This window comes from Raphanus sativus, chromosome 5 (genome assembly GCF_000801105.2).
Source record: "Raphanus sativus cultivar WK10039 chromosome 5, ASM80110v3, whole genome shotgun sequence".
In the NCBI taxonomy this organism is placed as follows: domain Eukaryota; kingdom Viridiplantae; phylum Streptophyta; class Magnoliopsida; order Brassicales; family Brassicaceae; genus Raphanus; species Raphanus sativus.
In genome coordinates this window covers 22630205-22651289 of record NC_079515.1, presented here as the reverse complement: position 1 = coordinate 22651289, position 21085 = coordinate 22630205, and the positions used below count along the sequence as shown (strand labels likewise).

Here is a 21085-nt window from a genome sequence, read left to right as displayed (position 1 = left end):
ATTTATATTAATAATATTAATTGTTTTAAAATATTAATATTATGAATAAATATTAATTTATCAAGTATAAGTATTAACAAAATTTAAAATATTTAATATATTCTATAAATACGGATTCGGATCGAGATATTCAGACCTAAAAATTATGAATTCTGGATATGAATTCGGTTTTGACGGATCTTTAATTTTATTATCCGAATTCAGATCTGATTATTTTTGGAACGGATGCGGAACGGATCTCGGAACAAATCTGAATCCCAGATAAATCAGAGGCCTAGTTTTTAGTCTTATATTAAAAGACTTTAACACGTAAATTTGATGTTTCATCAGTCATTTTTATATCTATGTTATATTTTCACTGATACACGCTTCCGCTGAAGTTCCTCGGTGGTCCATCAAACAAGATCAGACGACTATGATGACTTTGGTTATCAATATTTACTATGAATGATGGAAAAATCAGAGAGCAAAATTAAGTTTGATAGTTTTTTTTTTTTTGAAAAGAGAAAGGGTTAAATCCGGATCACTAGTGGAACCAAGCCTAACCTTCGGGTGGGAGGTGTAACCCACGGATAAATCTTTTCTCGGATATTCAAATGAGTCATAAGCAATAGACTCATATCCGTGTGACCACTTAAAGGTGTTTACAGCTGCAGAAATTCGAACCCGGGAATATTGGGAACCCTACCCTCAACCCGAAATCCGTCCTACCACTAACCCATCTATAAGTGGTTTAAGTTTGACAGTTTGTTATTAACTAATTATCTTTCTTTACAACAACACCAAAAATGTTCAGAAAGATTTGTACAAATGATAGTTTTTTTTGGTTCAGAAAAACTATCATTTGTACAATGCATTAAAAAGAAACTTTATCAAACTTTGAAAAAAACAACAACTAAACCGTATTATACCAAGAAGAATAATAATACACAAATAATCAACAAATCGATTACACACTACTAATTTTTTAATGCTTACCAATAGCAATTTTCCATAAAACACATCAACTTTTTGAAAAATATGATAGGAAACTATTACTAACACGAGCTTTAATATTGTTTTTTTTTTTTGCAACTAAGCTTTAATATTGTTCAAAGAAGAAAAAAAACTAACACAAGCTCAGCAGCCTCCTCCACCTCCGCCTCCTCCACCGCCTCCCCACCCCCACCTCCATCACCACCGCCGCCGCCAAAACCTCCACCACCACCACCACCGCCACCACCAAAACCTCCGTCACCTCCGCCACCATGACTCCAAAACCCTCCATGACCACCAAAATCAGAACCACCTGTTAAACCACCATCACCGCCAAAGCCACCTCCGTTTCCTCCGTTACCCAACTACACATCTCCGCCGCCGCCATCATCTCCTCCCCCATCTCCTCCCCCATCACCTCCTCCACCTCCTGCTCCGTCGCCACCACCTCCACCTTTTAGCCCGCTTCCAGTCAAAATCGCAAGAAATATAAAAACAGCAAAAGTAGCAGCGAAAGCTATGATGATGATTACAAAAGTCTCCATCCTAAGCAAAACCGGCACGTATAATTATCCTAGATATGTATGTATATATATACTTCGTTGCTGCATACAGAAAACGTGTTAAGTTTATAACTTAGACTTTGAATTCTTCGATATTCAATGGTTTTTCATTACGGGTAAAACTTGAGAAGAAGTTGCTTGCGTTCTAGCTTTGAAAAATACTATGACGGTTTGAATTGGACAATGCAAAATATAATACAATTAGGTATTTTGTACGCACATGCGGATATAAACTTCTCGTGAATACTTACTAGTTATGTGTTATTAATCTAAAATAAGGAAGTTATTATTTATGTTTTTAATCTATACTATTAAAAGGGAAGCAGTCGACTTATACAAGTTTTTTTGGATCCTTTGATTTTTTTAGTCCAACCTATTACATATAACAAAATCTTATAACTAACATATTTTATAGCAACTTAATAAGATTCTCTTTCATTTAAATAAAGTCTGTTACTGTTATTGACTTTAAATGTTACTATAATCTAAACTGTTGATTTCTAACATTTTAAATATGTGCGTAAGAAAGATTTGTATAAACCACTGTTTCTATTACTAATGTTTATATATTTTTTTTTGTATCGAATAATGGTGTGGAATTAATTTAAAACAACATTATACCTCATCTATACTATTAAAGAGAATCACTATCAAAAAATTTATTTTAAAAAATTGTTGAATCTTTTCACTAACTAATTATTTTTCGTCCAACTATTTGAAAAATTGATTTGCAGATGCGGGTTATGAGTTTTTTATGCGGGCTTAGTATGAGTTGGTGGATTTTGGATGGCGGCTACCCGTCGACCCGCAAATTATTTTAAAAATAAAAATTAAAAAAGTAAATACTTTTTTTAAATACAAGAATTTAAAAATAATAATTTAAAATTTAAGTAATTTTTTTTTTATTATAAATATACTTTTATAGTAATTAAATTAAATAATGATTTTTAAAATATGTATATAACCCACGGATAACCACAAAATTAAATAGAGCAGATGCATGTACAATATTATTTGTTTGCAGGCTGTGCGGGTCATATTTTTAACCAAAACAAAGTTGAAAATCCGCGGGTTGGCGGGTCAGCGGAGCGAGTTCGATCCGCAACTCAGCCTTAACCGTGTGTATACCGGATCAATTTTTAAATTACAATATATTTTGATCTAAATTTATACACAAATATGATTACAAAAATACAAATATAATCAGAAAGAAAAAACAAATATATAAAATTAAATTTAAAATAAAAGAATATACATGCCATTTTTAAGGGCGGGTCAAAATCTAGTTAAATAGTTAAATCCAACATCAAAGTATTTATGTATGTCGAGTATTTTTTTAATCAAAATATATACTTATTATTGTGTTAATCTTTTTAAAACACTCATATCTTAGAAATATTTTAGAAAATATATTTATATAGTTTTTTTGCTTGACTAATATTTAATTATAAATTGTGTTACATCTTAATTCTTTGACTTTTATAATAAAATATCATTTTCAGATAGTAACACAATATATATCCTTATATATATAAGAATTATCTTTTTGATAATTCTATTATATTATTTTATAATAATTTATTTAATATGACATATAACATATAAACTTTATCATGTTTTTAAATATAGATTTGTTTCTAACTATATAATAAATTCACAAATAATATTATAGATATAGATAAATTATTCTATATCTTATTTTTTAACTATTATAACATAAATAATTATTTTAAGATAACAACACAATATTTAAGAATTATCTTATTTAAAAATAATAATTTGATCAATATAAATTCGTTTTTAATTATATATACAAATTCATTAAAGGTAGTATCGATATTAATCACTCTAATTTTTAACGTGAGAGTTCCGTTGTGAAAAATCACTTCGCAAATAATAATATAGACATTTCGTTTTGGCCAATGTCTATATGTATAATTAGACCTGAGGATTTCTGTTTTCTGAAACCGAACCGTCGGTTTTTAGTTAATCAAAATTTTAAAATCAATTCTGAAATTAACTGAATTAAATTTTGGTATATTTAAAAAAAATAAAATATTTTGCTATTTTCGGTTATTTTCGGGTTTTATATGTTTTTATATTTCTATGAAAATCAAAACCCAAACCGAACCGAAAACCGAATTAATTTTAAAAATCCTACCGAACACAAAATCGTAACTGAATCGAAAACCGAAAATTTCGGTTTGGTTCAGATCAAGCTGGTTCGGTTCGTACAATAATCGCATTAAAAATGTTTCTAGCGTAACGTTTTTGATTTAAGTTGACGTGGAATATTGGAGTAACTAGGTGATTTTCCCGTGCTCATGCACAGGTACAAATATTTATAAATTAAATATGTTACAATAGTTGATTGTTATTTAATTTTAATTTTGAATTAATTTATAATTTGTATGCATAATTTATACTAATAATATTATATTATTTTAATCAGACATATGATTTTAAATAAGTTATCATTTGGGTATATTGGATTGCATCAATCAATTTCTCTAAATTCAACTAATATTTTTTATTTTGAATATATGAAAATTATGATTATTTGCTTTTACTTTGGTTGTTATCTTAGATATGTAAATATATTTGAGGAAGATTATGTATAACTTAAGATATATTGTGCTTAGAATGAAGTAAAAATAAACTAAATATTTGATTCCAAATTACAAAAATTAAACTATATGTTGATTTTAAAATAAAATATTAGAAAGGAAAACGATAATCAATTGGAAGTTACTTACATAAGTAACTAATACTTTTTGGAAGCTCATGAACACATATCAATATTTACAATAACTAAAATATTTAAATAATTTTATGTCTTATATATATTAAATGGTAAACTGAAATTTATGCAAATAATCCTAAAAATGAGAATTCAGATTTGCGTTGGTATTTTGATTATGGTTATATTAACTGTGACAAACATAAAACATAAAATTTAATATTAAAAAACATTTTTAATAATGATAATATATAATATATCTACCTTGTTAAATTATATAGTGTTATGTTAATTTAAAATATTTTAATTATTTGATCAAAAATTAATTTTACTTTATTTTTAATATCTCTTTAAAATAAACAGTTTAATTTTTTGTGATTGTATTTTAGAAATCATATTATATAAGTAAAATATAATTTATAGATTACGAAATCACATTATATACAAATATATATTTTCATCTAAGAAAATATAGATATAAACAAATATTTTATTACTTCAAAAGTATATTTTATGTTATTTAAAATAGTCTTAAATGGAATATTTCTATTTTGTGAAATTTCCTTTTTTTAATGAAATCGTATTATATAAATATATATTTTCGTTTTTATTTTTTTAAAAAACTTTATAAATGTTTCCTTTTTATTATATATGTTATTTGGAAAAATTTAAAAGGAAACTAAATAAAAATTTCAATAATAGTATCTAAATGTAATTTTTTTTAATTCATTAAGGGTATCAGCGTAATCAACCATCGTGAGAGTTAACGTGAGCGCGACAGATAGGAAACTGACTTCTCAAATAATATTATAGAGATTGGCGGTTAGGTACAACAAATATGTTCACCATCTCCTCCTCCTCCGATCTCATCTCACTACCATTTTTTGTTTTGGTTTATGTAGACGCTCTCTCTCTCTCTCTCATTCTTCTTCTTCTTCGTCTATCACGCACATTAGGTTTGTAGAGAAAATCTCAATCGCTGCCTCTCCGCCAAATCTCAAGTTCCGTTGCTTCTTCTTCGTCGGGTCGGGTATGATTTTTCTTCCCCCCTCTCCCTCCTCTTTGATCTGATCATCGTTGGTTTCTTCCTTTTTCTAAACATAGCATCTTTTTTCCTAAATTCGTCTTTCGAAAGTGCATTTTCAAATCCAAATCGCTAGGCCTCCTTAAGATCCATATGATCTGAGTTCTGCCATTGGAGAGAGAGAGAGAGATAGATAGAGATATGATTAGATCGTCATCGTCGAACTGCGACAATGTGGTTTGATTTTCCGGGAAGCTGTATCCGCGAGGAATCGCTGAAACCAAAAAAAAAAAAAAAACGAACATATTAATTAAATAATGTATATAGAAATTCGCTTTTGAGTCGTCGTCGAGTTAGCCTTTGATGTGATGGCTCGATTCCGGTAACGCGAGAGCATTTCCGTTTCCTGAATACTCGCATCTGAATCGCTACCGTTCTTTTTGGATTTCGCTCTATTGTTATGGTTTGAATGCTTTGATTACATTTTGTTAGTGTTCCAATCATAGATTAAGAGATCTTGTTTTTGCTACTCCTCTCGAGCATCTAAAGCTTCATGGTTGAGTGATGATTCTGTGCTTTTTGATATACTCTATATCTCTCATCTCTCTGTTGACCATAGGGGGCTGAGAAAGAGAGAGAGAGTCCTGCTGCTGCAAGTGAAAGCTGTTTGAAGCTTGATTAGATTTAACCATTAATATGCCTCTCTTGGATATTCAACCACGAACTTTGAAGTTTCCAGGTAATTGTCAAAGCCACTCATTCTTACTTCACTTACAACACACTTTTGACCTCGTTAAGAATACAGTACGTCTCTGAATTCTCACCTCTTTCCTTCTGGTTTATGGGTCTCTTCTCTTGTAAGATGATGTTAAGGTGCTGAGTAACTTTCATATTACTTCTTCCTGCTTGTTTTTTTTTCTTTTTTTGTGTGGTGGTGTTATTCTGTGAAAGATGGAAGCGCTTAAAGGATATGCTTTTCAACTCATCGCTACTTGTCATTCTTTTAAGATTTAACGGCTTTCCTTTTTTTGTAGTTGATCTGAAGAAGCAGACTACCTGCATGGTACAGCTTACCAATACAACTGATCGTTATGTCGCGTTCAAGGTCTAACACACTTTTTTCTCCATCTTCTTCTCTGCTGGCGTCAGGATATATCTGATATCTTCCAATTTCCTAATTAATTTTTTTTTTCTCGGGATATAAGACAGCCACCTAAATTAACAATGATTTTGGTATTTTTGACAGGTCAAAACTACATCACCAAAGAAGTACTGTGTCCGTCCAAATGTTGGCGTTGTTGCACCAAATTCATCCTGTGAATTCTCTGGTATGCCCAGCTTCTTATATCCTTTTTGAACAATGCTTTAATTTCTTCTTGCCCATACATATCTTCGGTAGCTGGGATAAGTTGTTCGCATGATGTTATTGGCATGGGAAATGAACTAGAATGTTTATACTTGATTAGATTTGTCCTTTGTCGCTCAAAATTGAACAGCGTTTACACATTGTTTTAGAATCCTAATGTTTTCAGAGTTCACACTCTAGTTGTCCAAAAATGAAAATGTATCTTCTCTACCAGTTCAAATTATTTCACTACATGGAACCTGCGTTGTTGGAAAGCATTCGGAATTTATATTGGATGATAAATAGTCTCTTTTGCATTATTCAAGTTGAGTTAATGCTTTCGCTTAATCGAGTTATATGTTATTGCAGTCATTATGCAAGCTTTCAAAGAACCACCTCCAGATCTGGCTTGCAAAGATAAATTCTTAATCCAGAGTACTGCTGTGCCTGCGGACACAACTGATGAAGACATCACAGCTAGCATGGTAATCCTAAAAGCCTGTTATCTTGTATGTCAAGTATGTCTATACATTCATTCATTTATTCTTGGCAGTTCTCCAAAGCGGAAGGCAAACACATAGAGGAAAACAAACTGAGAGTCACTCTCGTGATGCCCTCCGACTCACCTGAACCATCTCCAGTTAAGGGGACACTGAAGCAGGAAGCAGTATTTGAAGATTCCATGCTCAAGGATGGGTTATATGGTCAATCAGAGACACTTCCTCCTCCACAATATGTAAGAAGAGTATTTAGCCCACTTCACAACCAAGTTTTTTTTTTGACATTTTAGTAAAATATATGAAGAGTATCAGCCAAGCAGCGCATGTAAATCTATACCACGAAGTCCATTTAAGCTTAGCCTATAATCACATTTACTGGGTTGCAGTAGTCAGTTTCTTATTCTTGTTTGTTTATTCTCATACTGTATTTGTCTAGGAGAGTGAGATTGTAAAGGAGCCTAGGATGGTTGGGCATGATGAGCTAAAGGCATCCTATGGTGCAAAGGAGTTGGTGCAACCAAAGGATTTTATTGAAGATGTGAATCCTGCTAATGACTTAAAGCCAACACGTACTTTGGATACTCCCACGAATATGGCCATGGAGAATCAAGGGTTTACTAATGGAATGACTTCAGCTAACGGTGTGACTTATCCTGATGAACCAAAGATGCTTGAGAAAAGAGATGGTCAGAAGATCAAAGCATCGGATGAACTTAAGTTGGTTAAAGACATTGAGGAGATGAAGCTGAAGGTCAATGCTCTTGAATCGAAGCTAAAACAGGTCTAGTTATCAAATTAAGAACTCCACAACTTGGGTGCTATCACTTTTAACGATGCTAAAGAGTTAAAGAATCTGGTGCAGGCTGATTCAACCATTTCGAAGCTAATGGAGGAGCGGTCCATAGGATCCCAACATAGAGAAAGCTTGCAACAAGAGCTGGTGAGAGTAGCTAGTACAATGCTGTTTCGTTTTAGTATCCGAGTAATAACAAAATCTTGTATTTATGTTGGTGATGCAGGCGGAAATGAGGACGAAGAAGATAGTGAAAGAAAAGCACATTGGGTTTCCTCTGCTGTTTGTATGCGTGGTGGCGTTCATCAACATTGTTCTCGGGTATAGTCTGCGCACTTGACTGCTCGGTCTCTCTTCTCTCTAGGCCACACATATCTTTAATATCTCATAGCAAGTGTGCAGTCAGAAAATAAGGATTCTTCTCGTTTTGATTTGTTTTGTTTTGTGGGAAAGAGCATGATATGATGATTTTCTCGAGGCACTTTAAATATGGATTAATATAGACTCTTGTATAGTTGGTTTGTTAGCTGACACAAATGGACATGTAATAATGATGATGATGATGATATGCTTTTGTTTCTTGGCTCTTTCACTTCCTAATCTGAAGGAGCCTACATGATCCAAGTTATTAACCGTTATTTTAAGACCTTGTAAGTTCTATTAATTACAAAAGGAAACAAATAAAAAAACATTTTGAGTTTGAAAAAAAAAATTCAAATCTTTTGAGCCGAGAAAGAGGCTCTCTTTACTAAGTGTCTGTCTGAATAAAAAATAATACCAACATTTCACGTTGGTAAGCTTTCTTCTTAGCCGCCAATTTTAATATATACAAACATGTAAGTAAGCTTTCATGATCTATCATCTCTTTGCTTTGGTTTCGGTTTGTTTGAGTCTAGGAGGAGAGTCAGAGCCACCACCACCACCAAGTGCTGCAGCTGCTGACTCCACATGCGTCAGAAGATACTCGTATATCTTCTTCCTCAATCCATCAATCGTTTCCTTTGAAACTTCTTGTAACCCTTGCCCATCTTCTTTTGACCCAATCTCGTCTAACCAATCATTCACACTCTTAAGCTGAGACAGCATCCCTGCTATCTGTCCGTTTTCAGACAGGTTCACAACGTCTGCTTCCAAGAATCTCTCTACAAAACCTAGAAACCAATCTTGAGACAGCATTTGCAACTTCTCTGCAAGATCAGTTGCCTCGTTAAGACCATTTCCTTTCACCCAATTTAGCGGTGGAGACTCCGATCCTCCTGCTGACGCGGTGGTCTTTTGGCTGCTGCTACTGTTCTCCCTGTGTTTACGGATCATGCCTTGTGCAACCAGTTTAGATCCGACCGTTGGCCTGTTTTGGCCATTTCCACGGGTTTTACTGCCCTGGCTCTCGAGTATGATCACTGGTTTGCTCTTGGATGCGGCTGGTTTGCTGGAGTAGACCGAGAAGGCTGATAAGTTAGTGACCAACGCAGCTTGGACCCAAGAAGCTGCTAGTTTCTGCTTCTCCGAAGCAGCTTTTACAGCCTCCTCAGATCTGTTTTCTTCATGTTCTGAGGAAGATGTTGAAGACACTAATCTAGACAGTGACTCGGTTACTATCTGAGCGTTCTTCAAACTAGTATGAAGCTTCAAGAACTGCTCAACTACCGGTAATGGATCATCTTCCTTAGCCGTTGACATAAGATCGTTGTACATACTACAAAATGGAGAAGCAGGATAAAGTTTAGAAAGCAACTAAAAGGCAGCCAAAACTAAACTCATAGACAGAAACATATGTGGAATTTTTAGAGATTAACAACGCACATGAGGCATTGAAGTAGGCTCTCGGAAGCAGAGGCTTCTTGCATGGCCTCTATTGCAACAACTTGAGCAGCATCTCTATGCCTCAAGACCTCCTGCAAAATATTCACATCAGTAAAGATGTATATGCTAACATAGATGCATATGTTACATCAATACCTGTCCTAGTCTAGAAAGAGATGAAGGGAGTGAGCTCCATTGGATACTAGCAGCAGCTAATCTTTTACTATTAACAGGGACTTTGACCAAACTCCCAGGCAATCCATTCTCTGCACTAGATTTCTTGTCTACGGTTGTAGACTTAGGCTTACTCGTTTTGTCTTTGGTGTCCACTGTTCCTGTTGTCTCAACCTTCTTGGTTGGTTGAGTCTTACTGTGCTCCTTTGTTGCAAATACATTTGCCCTTTCTTGTTTGCTTGGTAACTTCTCACTAGATGTGCTTTTCCTCGGTGCCTAAAACCAAGATTGTAAAAGTTATATTCAGACAAAATGTATGATACAAACCCAGTTTGTTCAGAAGAGAGCTTACTGATAAACTCCTGGAATCAGGGGTTGAATCACGTTTGGTAAGCTTCATCAGTCTTGAGCTATCTGAAGCTCTGATATCTAAACTCCCTTCCCAGCTTTTCCTCAAGGCCTTAGCTCCAAACTCAATCCCTTGCACAAAGTTCTTAATCAGAGGAAGCTTTTTACCAACACTAGGACTCTCCACTTTAAGAAGAAACCGCCCCTTGTCCGGTTTCACAACCTGTTGCTGCTTAATACCATTTGCAAACTTTGCAAAAGAAGTAGGCAGAGAGTAACAGCTAGTGGGGGAGGAAGGAATTGACTTTGAAGTCTTCACCTTCCCCAAGGGTTCCTTTCTTACATCCAAACTCAAATTCGACTTGGATCTGGACAGAGCAGAAGGCTTCTTACTCTCACAAGACTCATCCTTAACTCTGTTTCCTGCTGGTCTCTCAGTCCCATTAGGAGCAACCACTCCTCCTTTAGCAGTTGCCTTAACTCTCTCTTTCGGTTTCTTACCCTTGTCACCACCACCACTGAGGAAGCCTAGTGGGTGAGTAGCTACAATATCTTCAGGAGTGCCAAGACAAGGATGCCTACCGGGAACAGGCCTAACACCACACAGAACCGGTACAGGGGAAGAAGACTCAACTCTATCAACATGAATAAACTGACCTAGCTGGAGCTTATCACTAAGAATCAAATCATCATGCTCATCAGGGAGAGAGACATAAGTGGCGTGAGATGAATCAGAGACTTTGAGGTAAAAGCCTTTGTTTTGGAAAAGCTCACCACCGGCTAGAGCAGGGACGATGCTAATGACTTGTAAGAGAGATGACCTGTGTTCTCCTGCGATTTTGACGTCGGTGTTCATGTGCTGGAGAAGCTTGAGTAATACGCCAGGGACTAGATTCGCCATCACTGAACGGATCTTAACAGGGGGAGAAGAGGTTAGATCTCAGAGAAGCAATATTGGTTGTAACGAGAATCCAACAGATGATTACAAACTGCAAACGCAGAGAGACAACTAATTAATATCATGGCCTCAGAGAGAGAGAGAGAGAAGAGCACAGAGACAAATGATTAATTAAATAAAATACTATATAATAGAGAGAGTACAGGTAGGAGGAATGTGAAAATAATGTGATACTGTTGTGTTGTGTCTTGTAGTACAAACACAGACACAACACACTCTCTCCCTATCTTTGGTTTTAAGACTGAGCCGTAAAGTTAAAGAAGCAAGTGACGGGTCAGACTCGGATTCAGAGAGATGCAGAAAAAGAAAAAGATAGGCTAGATTCATGTGTTGTGGGCCTTGTTGTGGCATATGTGGATGTAATATCTTATGTTTTCTTTACCATGAATGCATAATGTTTTTCTTTTTTTGATCAACTTTTTTTTTTGATCAACTTTTTTTTTGATCAACTTTTTTTTTTCTAATGCATAAATTGTTTATAAAAGATAAAGTTTTATATTAATAATATATTTTTTATTACGTAAAATAAACTTGAAAATATTCATATATACATAAGACAATGGGGGTGATTGGTTCGGTTGCAACTGTAGAAAATTTACTGTAGGATTTAAGTTGTAGAATTTTTTAATTTAGCTTTAAGTGATGTAGCTTTAAAATTTATTACTACAGCAATATATTTTCTACAACCAAAAAAATAGAGCTTTAGAAAATAAGGTAATTACAACCATTTTCTCTACATTTTTGCTGTAGCTTTAAAAATCAATATAAAGCATGATTGGTGATTCTAAAGGTTGTAGGTAAAAATTAAAGCTAAAACTATCTCCTACAACCCAACCAATCACACTCAATATACATGAATTTATATTTTTTAAAAATATTATGATGCAAAATATTTTTGGATAACATAATATAGAATCTTTTTTAGATAATGATGATTATCAAATTAATAAAATTTATTTTAAATTTATGAGTAATTATATATTAACAAATTTAATCTGATTATTTTTAAGAGTAATAAAAACTGTAAGCACTATAACTTAAAAATGAAAATAAAAAATCATTTTACAAATAATAGTATACATATTTTTGAATTCTGTGCCAATGTTTCAGTAATTATCACAATGAGTGATTTTGATTGTTAGAAGAAATTTATCTTAAAAGATAGATAATCTATCTTATTAAAACAGAAACATTCTGTTGGACCTAACATTTATTTTGTAAGTTTTTAAATTAAATATCCCTTTATACTTTATAGTTAAACCTAAATTAAATCACTAATCTTCCTTTCTTTATACTACTATTCATGTTTCCAAACAATATACTTATTTCTTTATACTACTATCAATGTTTCCAAACAATAAATTTTTATGCTACTATCAATGTTTCCAAAAAATACAATAATTAATCTTAGTTATTTTATATCTATCATTTTTTCTTTAAAATTTTGTAGAAACGTCATAATTTCATAAATTGCAAAATAATGAACTTTAAAATTTGGATTATAAGATTACAAATTATGAAACTATTACAATTTAAATCAAATTAGATTATATATCGGTCATCCAACAGTTCAATCGGTTAATCTCGGATTTTAATGATTATTTTAATATGAATATTTTTAAAACCTAAATTGAATTGTCAGATCTCGGATTAACCGGTATAATCACAATCGGGTTGAATTAAAAAAAACACTGATTTAAATGCAAAAATATTTTAAATACACACTCTTTAAAAGTTACCAAAATATTTGTTAAGTTATTAGTGAAATTTTTCATTGTAAAATATTCCGCGCTTCTAAAGCGCGGGTCAAAATCTAGTTCATTTTAAAGGAGAGAACTCATACTCACATCACCTGGACTCGGATGTAAATGCCCTTCACTACTTCTTGAACAGAAATAACAATTCCAAAGAAAACAATATGAGGACTGGTGTTGAATAAATAAAATCTACTTTCCGTTCAAGAAGTAGTGAAGGGCACTTACATCCGAGTCCAGGTGATGTGAGTATGAGTTCTATTTTTTTTTTTTTTTTTTTTTTTTTTTTGAGTATGAGTTCTCTCCTTTAAGCCTGCTACCAATTGCCAAAACACAGTTAAAAAAAGAAGAAGAAGATATGCCTATGTGCTTACAAATATAAAGGCTATGATGAATATGCATCTAGTATAGAGAACACTGTGCTAGACCTCAACCATAAATTGTACCTACCTCCGTAGAGGTTGATCTGGTGGTTTTCGTTGTTAAAAAACTTGAGCAGGATAATTGATTTTAGAATTACAGGCCATATCACCAGCGAGCATTAGAATGATGCGTTATATAGCTTTCACACCTATACAGGGAGAGTGTATTGGCCATGTGCCAGGTAGTTAAACCTGGGAAACAGTAATCACAGCAGCAATATATCAAAGTTACTTACTATGGTAAGAAGGATTTCAACTCCATAACCTATCTATCCACATTGTCATTTGGATTATAAGATTATAAGATTACAAATTATGAAACTATTACAATTTAAATCAAATTAGATTATATATCGGTCATCCAACAGTTCAATCGGTTAATCTCGGATTTTAATGATTATTTTAATATGAATATTTTTAAAACCTAAATTGAATTGTCAGATCTCGGATTAACCGGTATAATCACAATCGGGTTGAATTAAAAAAACACTGATTTAAATGCAAAAATATTTTAAATACACACTCTTAAAAGTTACCAAAATATTTGTTAAATTATTAGTGAAATTTTTCATTGTAAAATATTCCGCGCTTCTAAAGCGCGGGTCAAAATCTAGTTCATTTTAAAGGAGAGAACTCATACTCACATCACCTGGACTCGGATGTAAATGCCCTTCACTACTTCTTGAACAGAAATAACAATTCCAAAGAAAACAATATGAGGACTGGTGTTGAATAAATAAAATCTACTTTCCGTTCAAGAAGTAGTGAAGGGCACTTACATCCGAGTCCAGGTGATGTGAGTATGAGTTCTTTTTTTTTTTTTTTTTTTTTTTTTTTTTGAGTATGAGTTCTCTCCTTTAAGCCTGCTACCAATTGCCAAAACACAGTTAAAAAAAGAAGAAGAAGATATGCCTATGTGCTTACAAATATAAAGGCTATGATGAATATGCATCTAGTATAGAGAACACTGTGCTAGACCTCAACCATAAATTGTACCTACCTCCGTAGAGGTTGATCTGGTGGTTTTCGTTGTTAAAAAACTTGAGCAGGATAATTGATTTTAGAATTACAGGCCATATCACCAGCGAGCATTAGAATGATGCGTTATATAGCTTTCACACCTATACAGGGAGAGTGTATTGGCCATGTGCCAGGTAGTTAAACCTGGGAAACAGTAATCACAGCAGCAATATATCAAAGTTACTTACTATGGTAAGAAGGATTTCAACTCCATAACCTATCTATCCACATTGTCATTTGTGAAATCAATGTTCATGAAAGTGAGGAACAATAAACTCAATAGTTGTTTACTGGACATTAGTTGCCTTTGATCAATAATACACACTAATGTTTGGTTTGATTGGTAACACAAATCAAACAACATAATTACATTTTACAATAGAACACCATCAATAAAATCGGATTATATTATTATTGGAATGATGATTTTGATGGAAAAGCTTTGGCTTCTGATCGATGAGCCAAAATATAATAAACCACAGCATCGCGGCTTTTTTCTATAACAAATACACCCAACACAATATAATATATAGTTAAGTGATTTCATTTACATTCCTCAAATCTACGCTGTTGAGGCACATAATTGTATATGATCAACCGGGTCTTTCGTATATTCACAGTTGGAAACTACTGTGGTGAAGGAAGCACGAGCCTGTTCAAAGGCTTCAGCACTTCAGTCAGCTGAGCAAAGGACGGCCTCAGATTCGGATCCCTGCCCAAAAGAAAAAAAAGAGAGTACATTTGTCACATCTGTCGAAGATTCTCTCAGAATGTTTTTGAGTTCGGTTTCCACTACTTACGTTTGCCAACATTCCAAGATGATCCTTCCCACCACAGGATCAAGTTCCTTTGGTATCTCCAGCCTACGATTCTGGAAACCAACCGCTCCTACTACTTGCATTGGGTTCATTCCTCTCCATGGCAATCTCAATGTTGCTAGTTCCCATAGAATCACTCCAAAGCTGTACACATCACACCTGCGGGCAAAAGAAGCCACCATGTTTTTGTATAACATTCTCCTTGGGAAATGGTGAAAAGTAAGAAGAACCAACTGAGCTCTAAGCTACTTACTTTTCATTTGAGGGCTCATTGCGTAGAACCTCTGGAGCCATCCATTCGGGCTAGCATAATTAAAAAAAAATGCTACTCATCAGAAAATGATCCACACACCAGATTACGAGCTGGAAATTGCATGTCTACCAAAACATAGTGGGATAAAAGAGTTGTGTATTCTCACCGTTCCAGCGGTTGATTTTGAGGACAAGAAAGTATTGTGCTTTAAGCGAGACAACCCAAAATCACCGACCTGCAAGTTTTGTGAGATAAAAAGAAAACACAACTCAAATCATTCAACACCAGCAAACAAGCAAATTAGTTAATCAGGTTAATAAATAGCGTTTACGCACCTTAACATTCCAGTTGTTATCAACCAAAAGGTTTGGTGTTTTCAAATCACGATGAACAATTGTTGGTGTGCTGGTGTGCAAGCAATTCATCCCCATTGCCTGAAAAATTAACAGTGGCCTAACATTCAGTGACTATATTCAAGGAATAAGCTTAAGGGGGATTGGAACATGATAAATGGGTCTATTTTTTACCACATCAAGGGCCATTTTAATCCGGCGCCGCTCGTCAATCTGAGACTTGGGCCGATGAAGGATGCGATACAAGCTTCCTCTGTAATAAAAATAAATAAATAAATATAGAGGCTCAAAAGTCTCTGATGCAATAGATATGCATAGCAAGCCGATGGAACGAACCTTGGCAAAAACTCTGTAACGATGGAAAGGTTCGGAGGACGAGTAACCGCCCCAAGGAAGAAAACAACATTTGGATGTCGTAATCTTCGCATAATGCGTACCTTCATATAAGCAAATTTTAATAATAAGAGCGGCAAATATATATATGCTGCTACAGCATAGGCCACTATGGTTTAACTAAGAAGATAAATTGGTAGTCTCCTCCAGCAGAAAACCTGACTTAAACAGTTAAACTTTGAGAATTTTATGAACAAGACTCGATAGTTCTCTTGCTATTATGGATTCTACACCGTTCTGCCTACATTTTGAGGAGTTATGTAACAAACATGAAAAATAGATTACAAAAAATTTAGTATTGACGATTTGATTACACTACCCAGATACTAAGGTTAAGAAGTGAGATAATCAACTAAGGTAAGCTATTTCTTTCCCTGATTGGCCATCTTGTGACGAGGTGTTTTCCCCTAATTTAGTATCGTAAGCACTAGCGGTTAAGAATACTAATAAACAAATGCAAGGGAACTTATGCCTTACTTCTCTTCTGAACTCGGCCAAAGCAGCACCTGAGAAGTCCTGGTCCAAAAATTTCTTGACAGCAACTTCCTATATTCAACCACAACAAAGACGCAGAAAACTAAAGTTGAAGCCCTTCACTTCTCTAATTAAAGATGAGATAATACCGCACAGGCAGAGCTATTTTAAATAAGAAACATTATTAAAGCTAAACAAACTAATAAGACAACAGCAAATACTGATGAGATAGCACTAGACGATGCCATAGATGCTCCTGATGAATTGGTGATCAAACAAGCTTATCTAAAAAGGTACTTTTCAAGCACTACTCACTTAAAGAACAAAATCACTACTTTGAGTGTTCAAAAGACCACACATCCATCTAGACGCTAGCTGTTTGAAGTCATGTCATTTAACACACTCTTAAATCTTCCAGACAGTAACAAGTTTGAACTAACTTAGATAAAGTATGGAAAAAAAACAGCCACAAGTTAATAAAATAGTAATCTTATGAAGTTAAACGTGAGGTTCTGCAAAAACTAACCGTTCCATTCCGGTCAGCATTATAGACCTCCCCGTAGGATCCTAACCAAAACAAGATAAGCATTAGAACATGGCTATACGTTACCTGAAGTATTATGACATAGCTATCCCTATCAATAAGCAAGAGTGGATAGTAGACAGGGGCTATGCTGCAAAAACATTCTCCTAATAGATAGTAACTAATATCTAGCTATTCCGAAAAGCTAGACTATATTTTGAACGTTTAAGAAAATAAATGGAAGGCCTCATTACCTAATCCTATTCTCTCCCCAATCACAAGATCCTTCCAAGGGATTTCACAATCACCAACATCAGCATCATCAAGAACTTGAGGATCATTCCGGTAGGATGTAGAATCAAGAGAGGAACTTGTACTTTCATGATCCTTCAGCCTCGGATCAGACCCAGTAGATATGTCATCACTCGTGTACTTTCTATGATCTTCAACGTTAGATTCATCCTTTTGGTATCCATGTACCCCAACAAAAGCATTAGGCTGGTGATCTAGTTCACTGTTGGTGTTTCTATTCATATCCTCTACCATACTTGGTGTGAGCTGATTTCCAGTGGAAGTGAAGGGTGGTGGTGCAGCAACTGGTGGCACAAAAGTCGCATTGTTTCTGCCAGGCAAATTTGACGAAACCGCTACACCAGAGCTTGAGGTAGCGTATGAGGAATTATTGTTGCCATAACGAGGATCACGGTGGAGTTTCGGTAGAATATTCTCTTTTCGCTTTGGGGCTTCATTGCAACTGTAATTTTTCCACATCATTGGTGCAGGAGACTTACCAACCAGAGGATTATTTTTTGGTTGATGAAAATCATCAACATTATTCAAACCTGATTTAGTTGGCATGAACAGCTTGTCGGTTCCCTTATTCTGAAACGGGTTAAGGTCTGCGAAAAGGTTTTTTGGGTCTTCCTCAGTGTTCTGATTGTATGGAACTATATTCACGTTTGTTCTTGCACTATCATTTATGGCTCCTCGACTTCCCTTTGCAACTGTATTCAAGGAAATATTCTCCAACTGGCTCGAACTAGTTACGCTAGAAGGTGAAGCTCTCAAATCTGTATTCCTGATTCCAGACTCTGGCTTTCTATCCGAAGAAGAATTATTGTCAGCTATAGAACTCTGACTACTGCCTTCACCTTCTGAAAGCTTTGGCGCTGAGTGCCGAAAGTCATTTGACAACTGAGCAGTGGGAAGTTTGTTTCCATGTGAGTTATTTGGCTCAATTGAAATATCGGCAGGTATAAGCGTCCCAGGATCTGTCATAAGATCGACCAAGTACTCTCTGAAAGGAGGTAAGATATGTTACACATTCGCAACAAAAAATATTACTGGATGAGAAGAATAAGAAAGAACCTATTATCTTCAAGTCTTATCGTGTTCACAGCATCATCCTCGTTCCCAGTGTAATGGCTACCTTTCACCAACCTACAAGGTAACTGCACACTATCTGCCAAAACCTACATTGGGAGAAGTAAACTGCCCACAGATTAATTTCTATCAAGCAAGATAAATGAGCTTAAGCAGCAACGGCATCTGCTTAGGTGCGAAGAAAAAATTTGTACATGTCTCATTCAAACAAGGCAGAAGGAAATCAATAAACTCAGGTTTACTAAGCAGAAGCAAGCTGAGATTAACGCACCACATATACTATCAGTCACTGGTAGGCCAGATTTCAATGCAAGAGGTTGAAACTCAATGAAATAAAAAGGGTATCTACAACAAACCTTCTGATAGTCAATTCACATCACAAGTTTATTTGCTGTGAAAAAAGTATATCTATATGTAACAAACCATCTCAAAAAGTTACACTTATATAAATTATTTATGTGTGTTATATGTCTTGAGTGCTTAAGCATGGCCTAAGCGTAATGATGTTATATATCTAATCGTGTTATATAAACTTCTATTCATACTTTATGACCAAAAACAAAACAAACTAAATCCAGGAAGAGGCGTTTGGAAGATAACCTTGAAAAGCAGAGCACGATGCCTGGAGAGACCAATATTCACAAATCCAAGAGGGAATACACAAGTGTTCAACGCAGCCTTGTACTCGCTGCTTTTCTCAGTCCACCTCGCCAATACAATACTAGAATCCTCCGCAGATCCACCCATATGCCCTGTGACAAGCTCAGCCAGCCTCTCTACCAGCACGTTAACACTAGTAGAACGACAATCCTGCGAAATGCATTGTGCAATCTGCAGCAACTCGTCCAGAGAAGTATCAACGGGACGATTCACAACCACAGCTTCGAATCCACGTGTCCCTCGATTGCTTTCGAGATCTTCTAACGACGGCATATCTCCCTGCTTCCCTGAGTCTGTGGAGAGACTGTAAACGTCGTAGAAACCATCGACGATCTTCTCCTCGTAGTCAAGCACACCATATTCCTAAGGAAGAAGCATTTTAATTAAATACATGTTACTCTCAGTGCAAAGCGTTTCCCTAGAGAAAGACGACTCACCCAGTACTGTCTCGATAGCCTCTGCGCGATAACCTCCGACGAGTCCCTCCTTGGATCCATCCGATGATGGCTCCCTAAGCTCAGAAGCGTCGCGGCTCGGATCTGATGCTTCTCCGGATCCTCGCCGGAGTGAGAGTGAGAGTTCGACGCGCTGATCGCTAGGGCTAGCTGGACTTGGTACTCCTCCTCTGACGATATGTAATCGGAGCGGTTCGTGGCGGAGACTGGAGAGGGAGAGGTCGCCGAAGATGCGGTTCCGCTCGCCGGAATCGCCTCCGTTGAGGCTGGTTGAGGATTATTCGCGGCGGTTTGTGTCCGGTTCTGATCCGACGGCGGTGGAGATGCATCGTTGATCCGATTCTGATCCTGGTTGCCGCCTCTGTGTAGCTTCTTGAAGATGTGCTTCATCGTTCGCCGTGAGATTGTTCGATTTGGTGAGGGAAGTGAAAAGGGACGGACGACGGAGACTTGGCCGGCGAGGAAAAGGGAGGGAGGGAGGGACTGTTGATTTACGAATATGCCACTGTGTTGACCTTGTTCTTAAATTATCCAATGACGAAGAAGCGAAAGAGGGAATGTGACACGTGGCATCCGGACCCACACGCTGGAAACTTTTTACGCGGCTAAAAGGGTAGAGAAGTGTAAATAAATATGAGAATTTTCCTACATACTATAAAAGAAAAATTAAAGAAAATATTTCTTTTCTTCAAATATTTCCCTGAAATCCTAAACACCATGCTAATTCAGTTAGATGATTTTTTAGAAAACATATTTTTTTAAAAATATTCTCTGTTTTTATTATCTAAGTATAAAAAACCAGTTGAGTTTATTGAATTACTATAAGTATTAATTTAAATAATAGTAAAATGACATATAATAATATTAATTTTTTCAATATACGTGACAACATAAGCAACTAACTTCAGGGAAATATTTGTTTGATACATCAAATTTCTTCATCTTCGTATTGATGTTAGATCAAAATATGTTTTATAGTTTCGAATTATGTTTTCGAATTATGTTTTCAAATTCGAACCCTTTCTAGTTTTTCTAAAATGATAATTCCTAGTTTTTTAAATAATCTTTTTGAAATTCGAAAAAATGCTTTTTAAACTATTTTTAAAAAACATATTTTCACTTACGTACAAGATCATCTCAATGGATGTGTTATCTCGTGATCTGCTAGACTTCTATCGAAAGGAGGTAAAGAAGTTCAAATAAAATCAGTGGTGCAAGTTGTGCCGACATACAGTATGTCGTGCTACTTGCTTCCACAAGACATTGTAGAAAAACTAAAGAGTGCAATCTCAAACTTCTGGTGGAGTTCGAGCCAAAACAATTGTGGCTTATATTGGATTGCATGGGACAAGAT

At 35.2% G+C, this 21085-nt stretch overlaps 3 protein-coding genes across 3 annotated transcripts; 1 reads left to right on the top strand and 2 right to left on the bottom strand.

Annotated features, from left to right (window-relative positions):
- The first annotated feature begins 5143 nt into the window (after positions 1 to 5143).
- On the top strand, positions 5144 to 8527 carry LOC108833406 (vesicle-associated protein 2-2). Its single transcript, XM_056986468.1, has 9 exons — positions 5144 to 5308; positions 5922 to 6041; positions 6337 to 6407; positions 6549 to 6630; positions 7017 to 7132; positions 7201 to 7383; positions 7584 to 7928; positions 8010 to 8087; positions 8167 to 8527. The coding sequence occupies exons 2-9, from the start codon at positions 5999 to 6001 to the stop codon at positions 8278 to 8280; spliced, it is 1032 nt and encodes a 343-aa protein (XP_056842448.1). The 5' UTR covers positions 5144 to 5308; positions 5922 to 5998; the 3' UTR covers positions 8281 to 8527.
- Positions 8528 to 8705: 178 nt separating this feature from the next.
- LOC108862766 (uncharacterized) lies at positions 8706 to 11509 on the bottom strand. The gene is made up of 5 exons (XM_056986467.1): positions 11367 to 11509; positions 10270 to 11254; positions 9900 to 10193; positions 9744 to 9835; positions 8706 to 9636 (listed from the first exon to the last, which is right to left on the bottom strand). The coding sequence occupies exons 2-5, from the start codon at positions 11164 to 11166 to the stop codon at positions 8799 to 8801; spliced, it is 2121 nt and encodes a 706-aa protein (XP_056842447.1). The 5' UTR covers positions 11167 to 11254; positions 11367 to 11509; the 3' UTR covers positions 8706 to 8798.
- A 3176-nt stretch (positions 11510 to 14685) lies between these two features.
- Positions 14686 to 20136, bottom strand: LOC108862765 (serine/threonine-protein kinase EDR1). Its single transcript, XM_018636997.2, has 13 exons — positions 19714 to 20136; positions 19217 to 19639; positions 18602 to 18705; positions 17488 to 18530; positions 17237 to 17277; positions 16714 to 16782; positions 16180 to 16280; positions 16018 to 16096; positions 15826 to 15924; positions 15657 to 15725; positions 15491 to 15540; positions 15220 to 15396; positions 14686 to 15131 (listed from the first exon to the last, which is right to left on the bottom strand). The coding sequence occupies exons 1-13, from the start codon at positions 20119 to 20121 to the stop codon at positions 15047 to 15049; spliced, it is 2748 nt and encodes a 915-aa protein (XP_018492499.1). The 5' UTR covers positions 20122 to 20136; the 3' UTR covers positions 14686 to 15046.
- Positions 20137 to 21085: the final 949 nt, after the last annotated feature.

Bases quoted from the DNA above. Each gene is read 5' to 3' on its own strand.
- LOC108862766 (XM_056986467.1), bottom strand. From the start codon at position 11,166: ATGGCGAATCTAGTCCCTGGCGTATTACTCAAGCTTCTCCAGCACATG. The intron at 10,194-10,269 runs GTAAGCTCTCTT...TCTTGGTTTTAG, and splicing joins CTGATTCCAGGAGTTTATCA to GCACCGAGGAAAAGCACATC. The intron at 9,836-9,899 runs GTATTGATGTAA...AATATTTTGCAG, and splicing joins CTCTTTCTAGACTAGGACAG to GAGGTCTTGAGGCATAGAGA.
- LOC108862765 (XM_018636997.2), bottom strand. From the start codon at position 20,121: ATGAAGCACATCTTCAAGAAGCTACACAGAGGCGGCAACCAGGATCAG. The intron at 16,783-17,236 runs GTTAGTTTTTGC...GGTTGAATATAG, and splicing joins ATGCTGACCGGAATGGAACG to GAAGTTGCTGTCAAGAAATT. The intron at 15,726-15,825 runs GTGCGTAAACGC...CAAAACTTGCAG, and splicing joins ATAACAACTGGAATGTTAAG to GTCGGTGATTTTGGGTTGTC.
- LOC108833406 (XM_056986468.1), top strand. From the start codon at position 5,999: ATGCCTCTCTTGGATATTCAACCACGAACTTTGAAGTTTCCAG. The intron at 6,631-7,016 runs GTATGCCCAGCT...ATGTTATTGCAG, and splicing joins TTCATCCTGTGAATTCTCTG to TCATTATGCAAGCTTTCAAA. The intron at 8,088-8,166 runs GTGAGAGTAGCT...TTGGTGATGCAG, and splicing joins AAAGCTTGCAACAAGAGCTG to GCGGAAATGAGGACGAAGAA.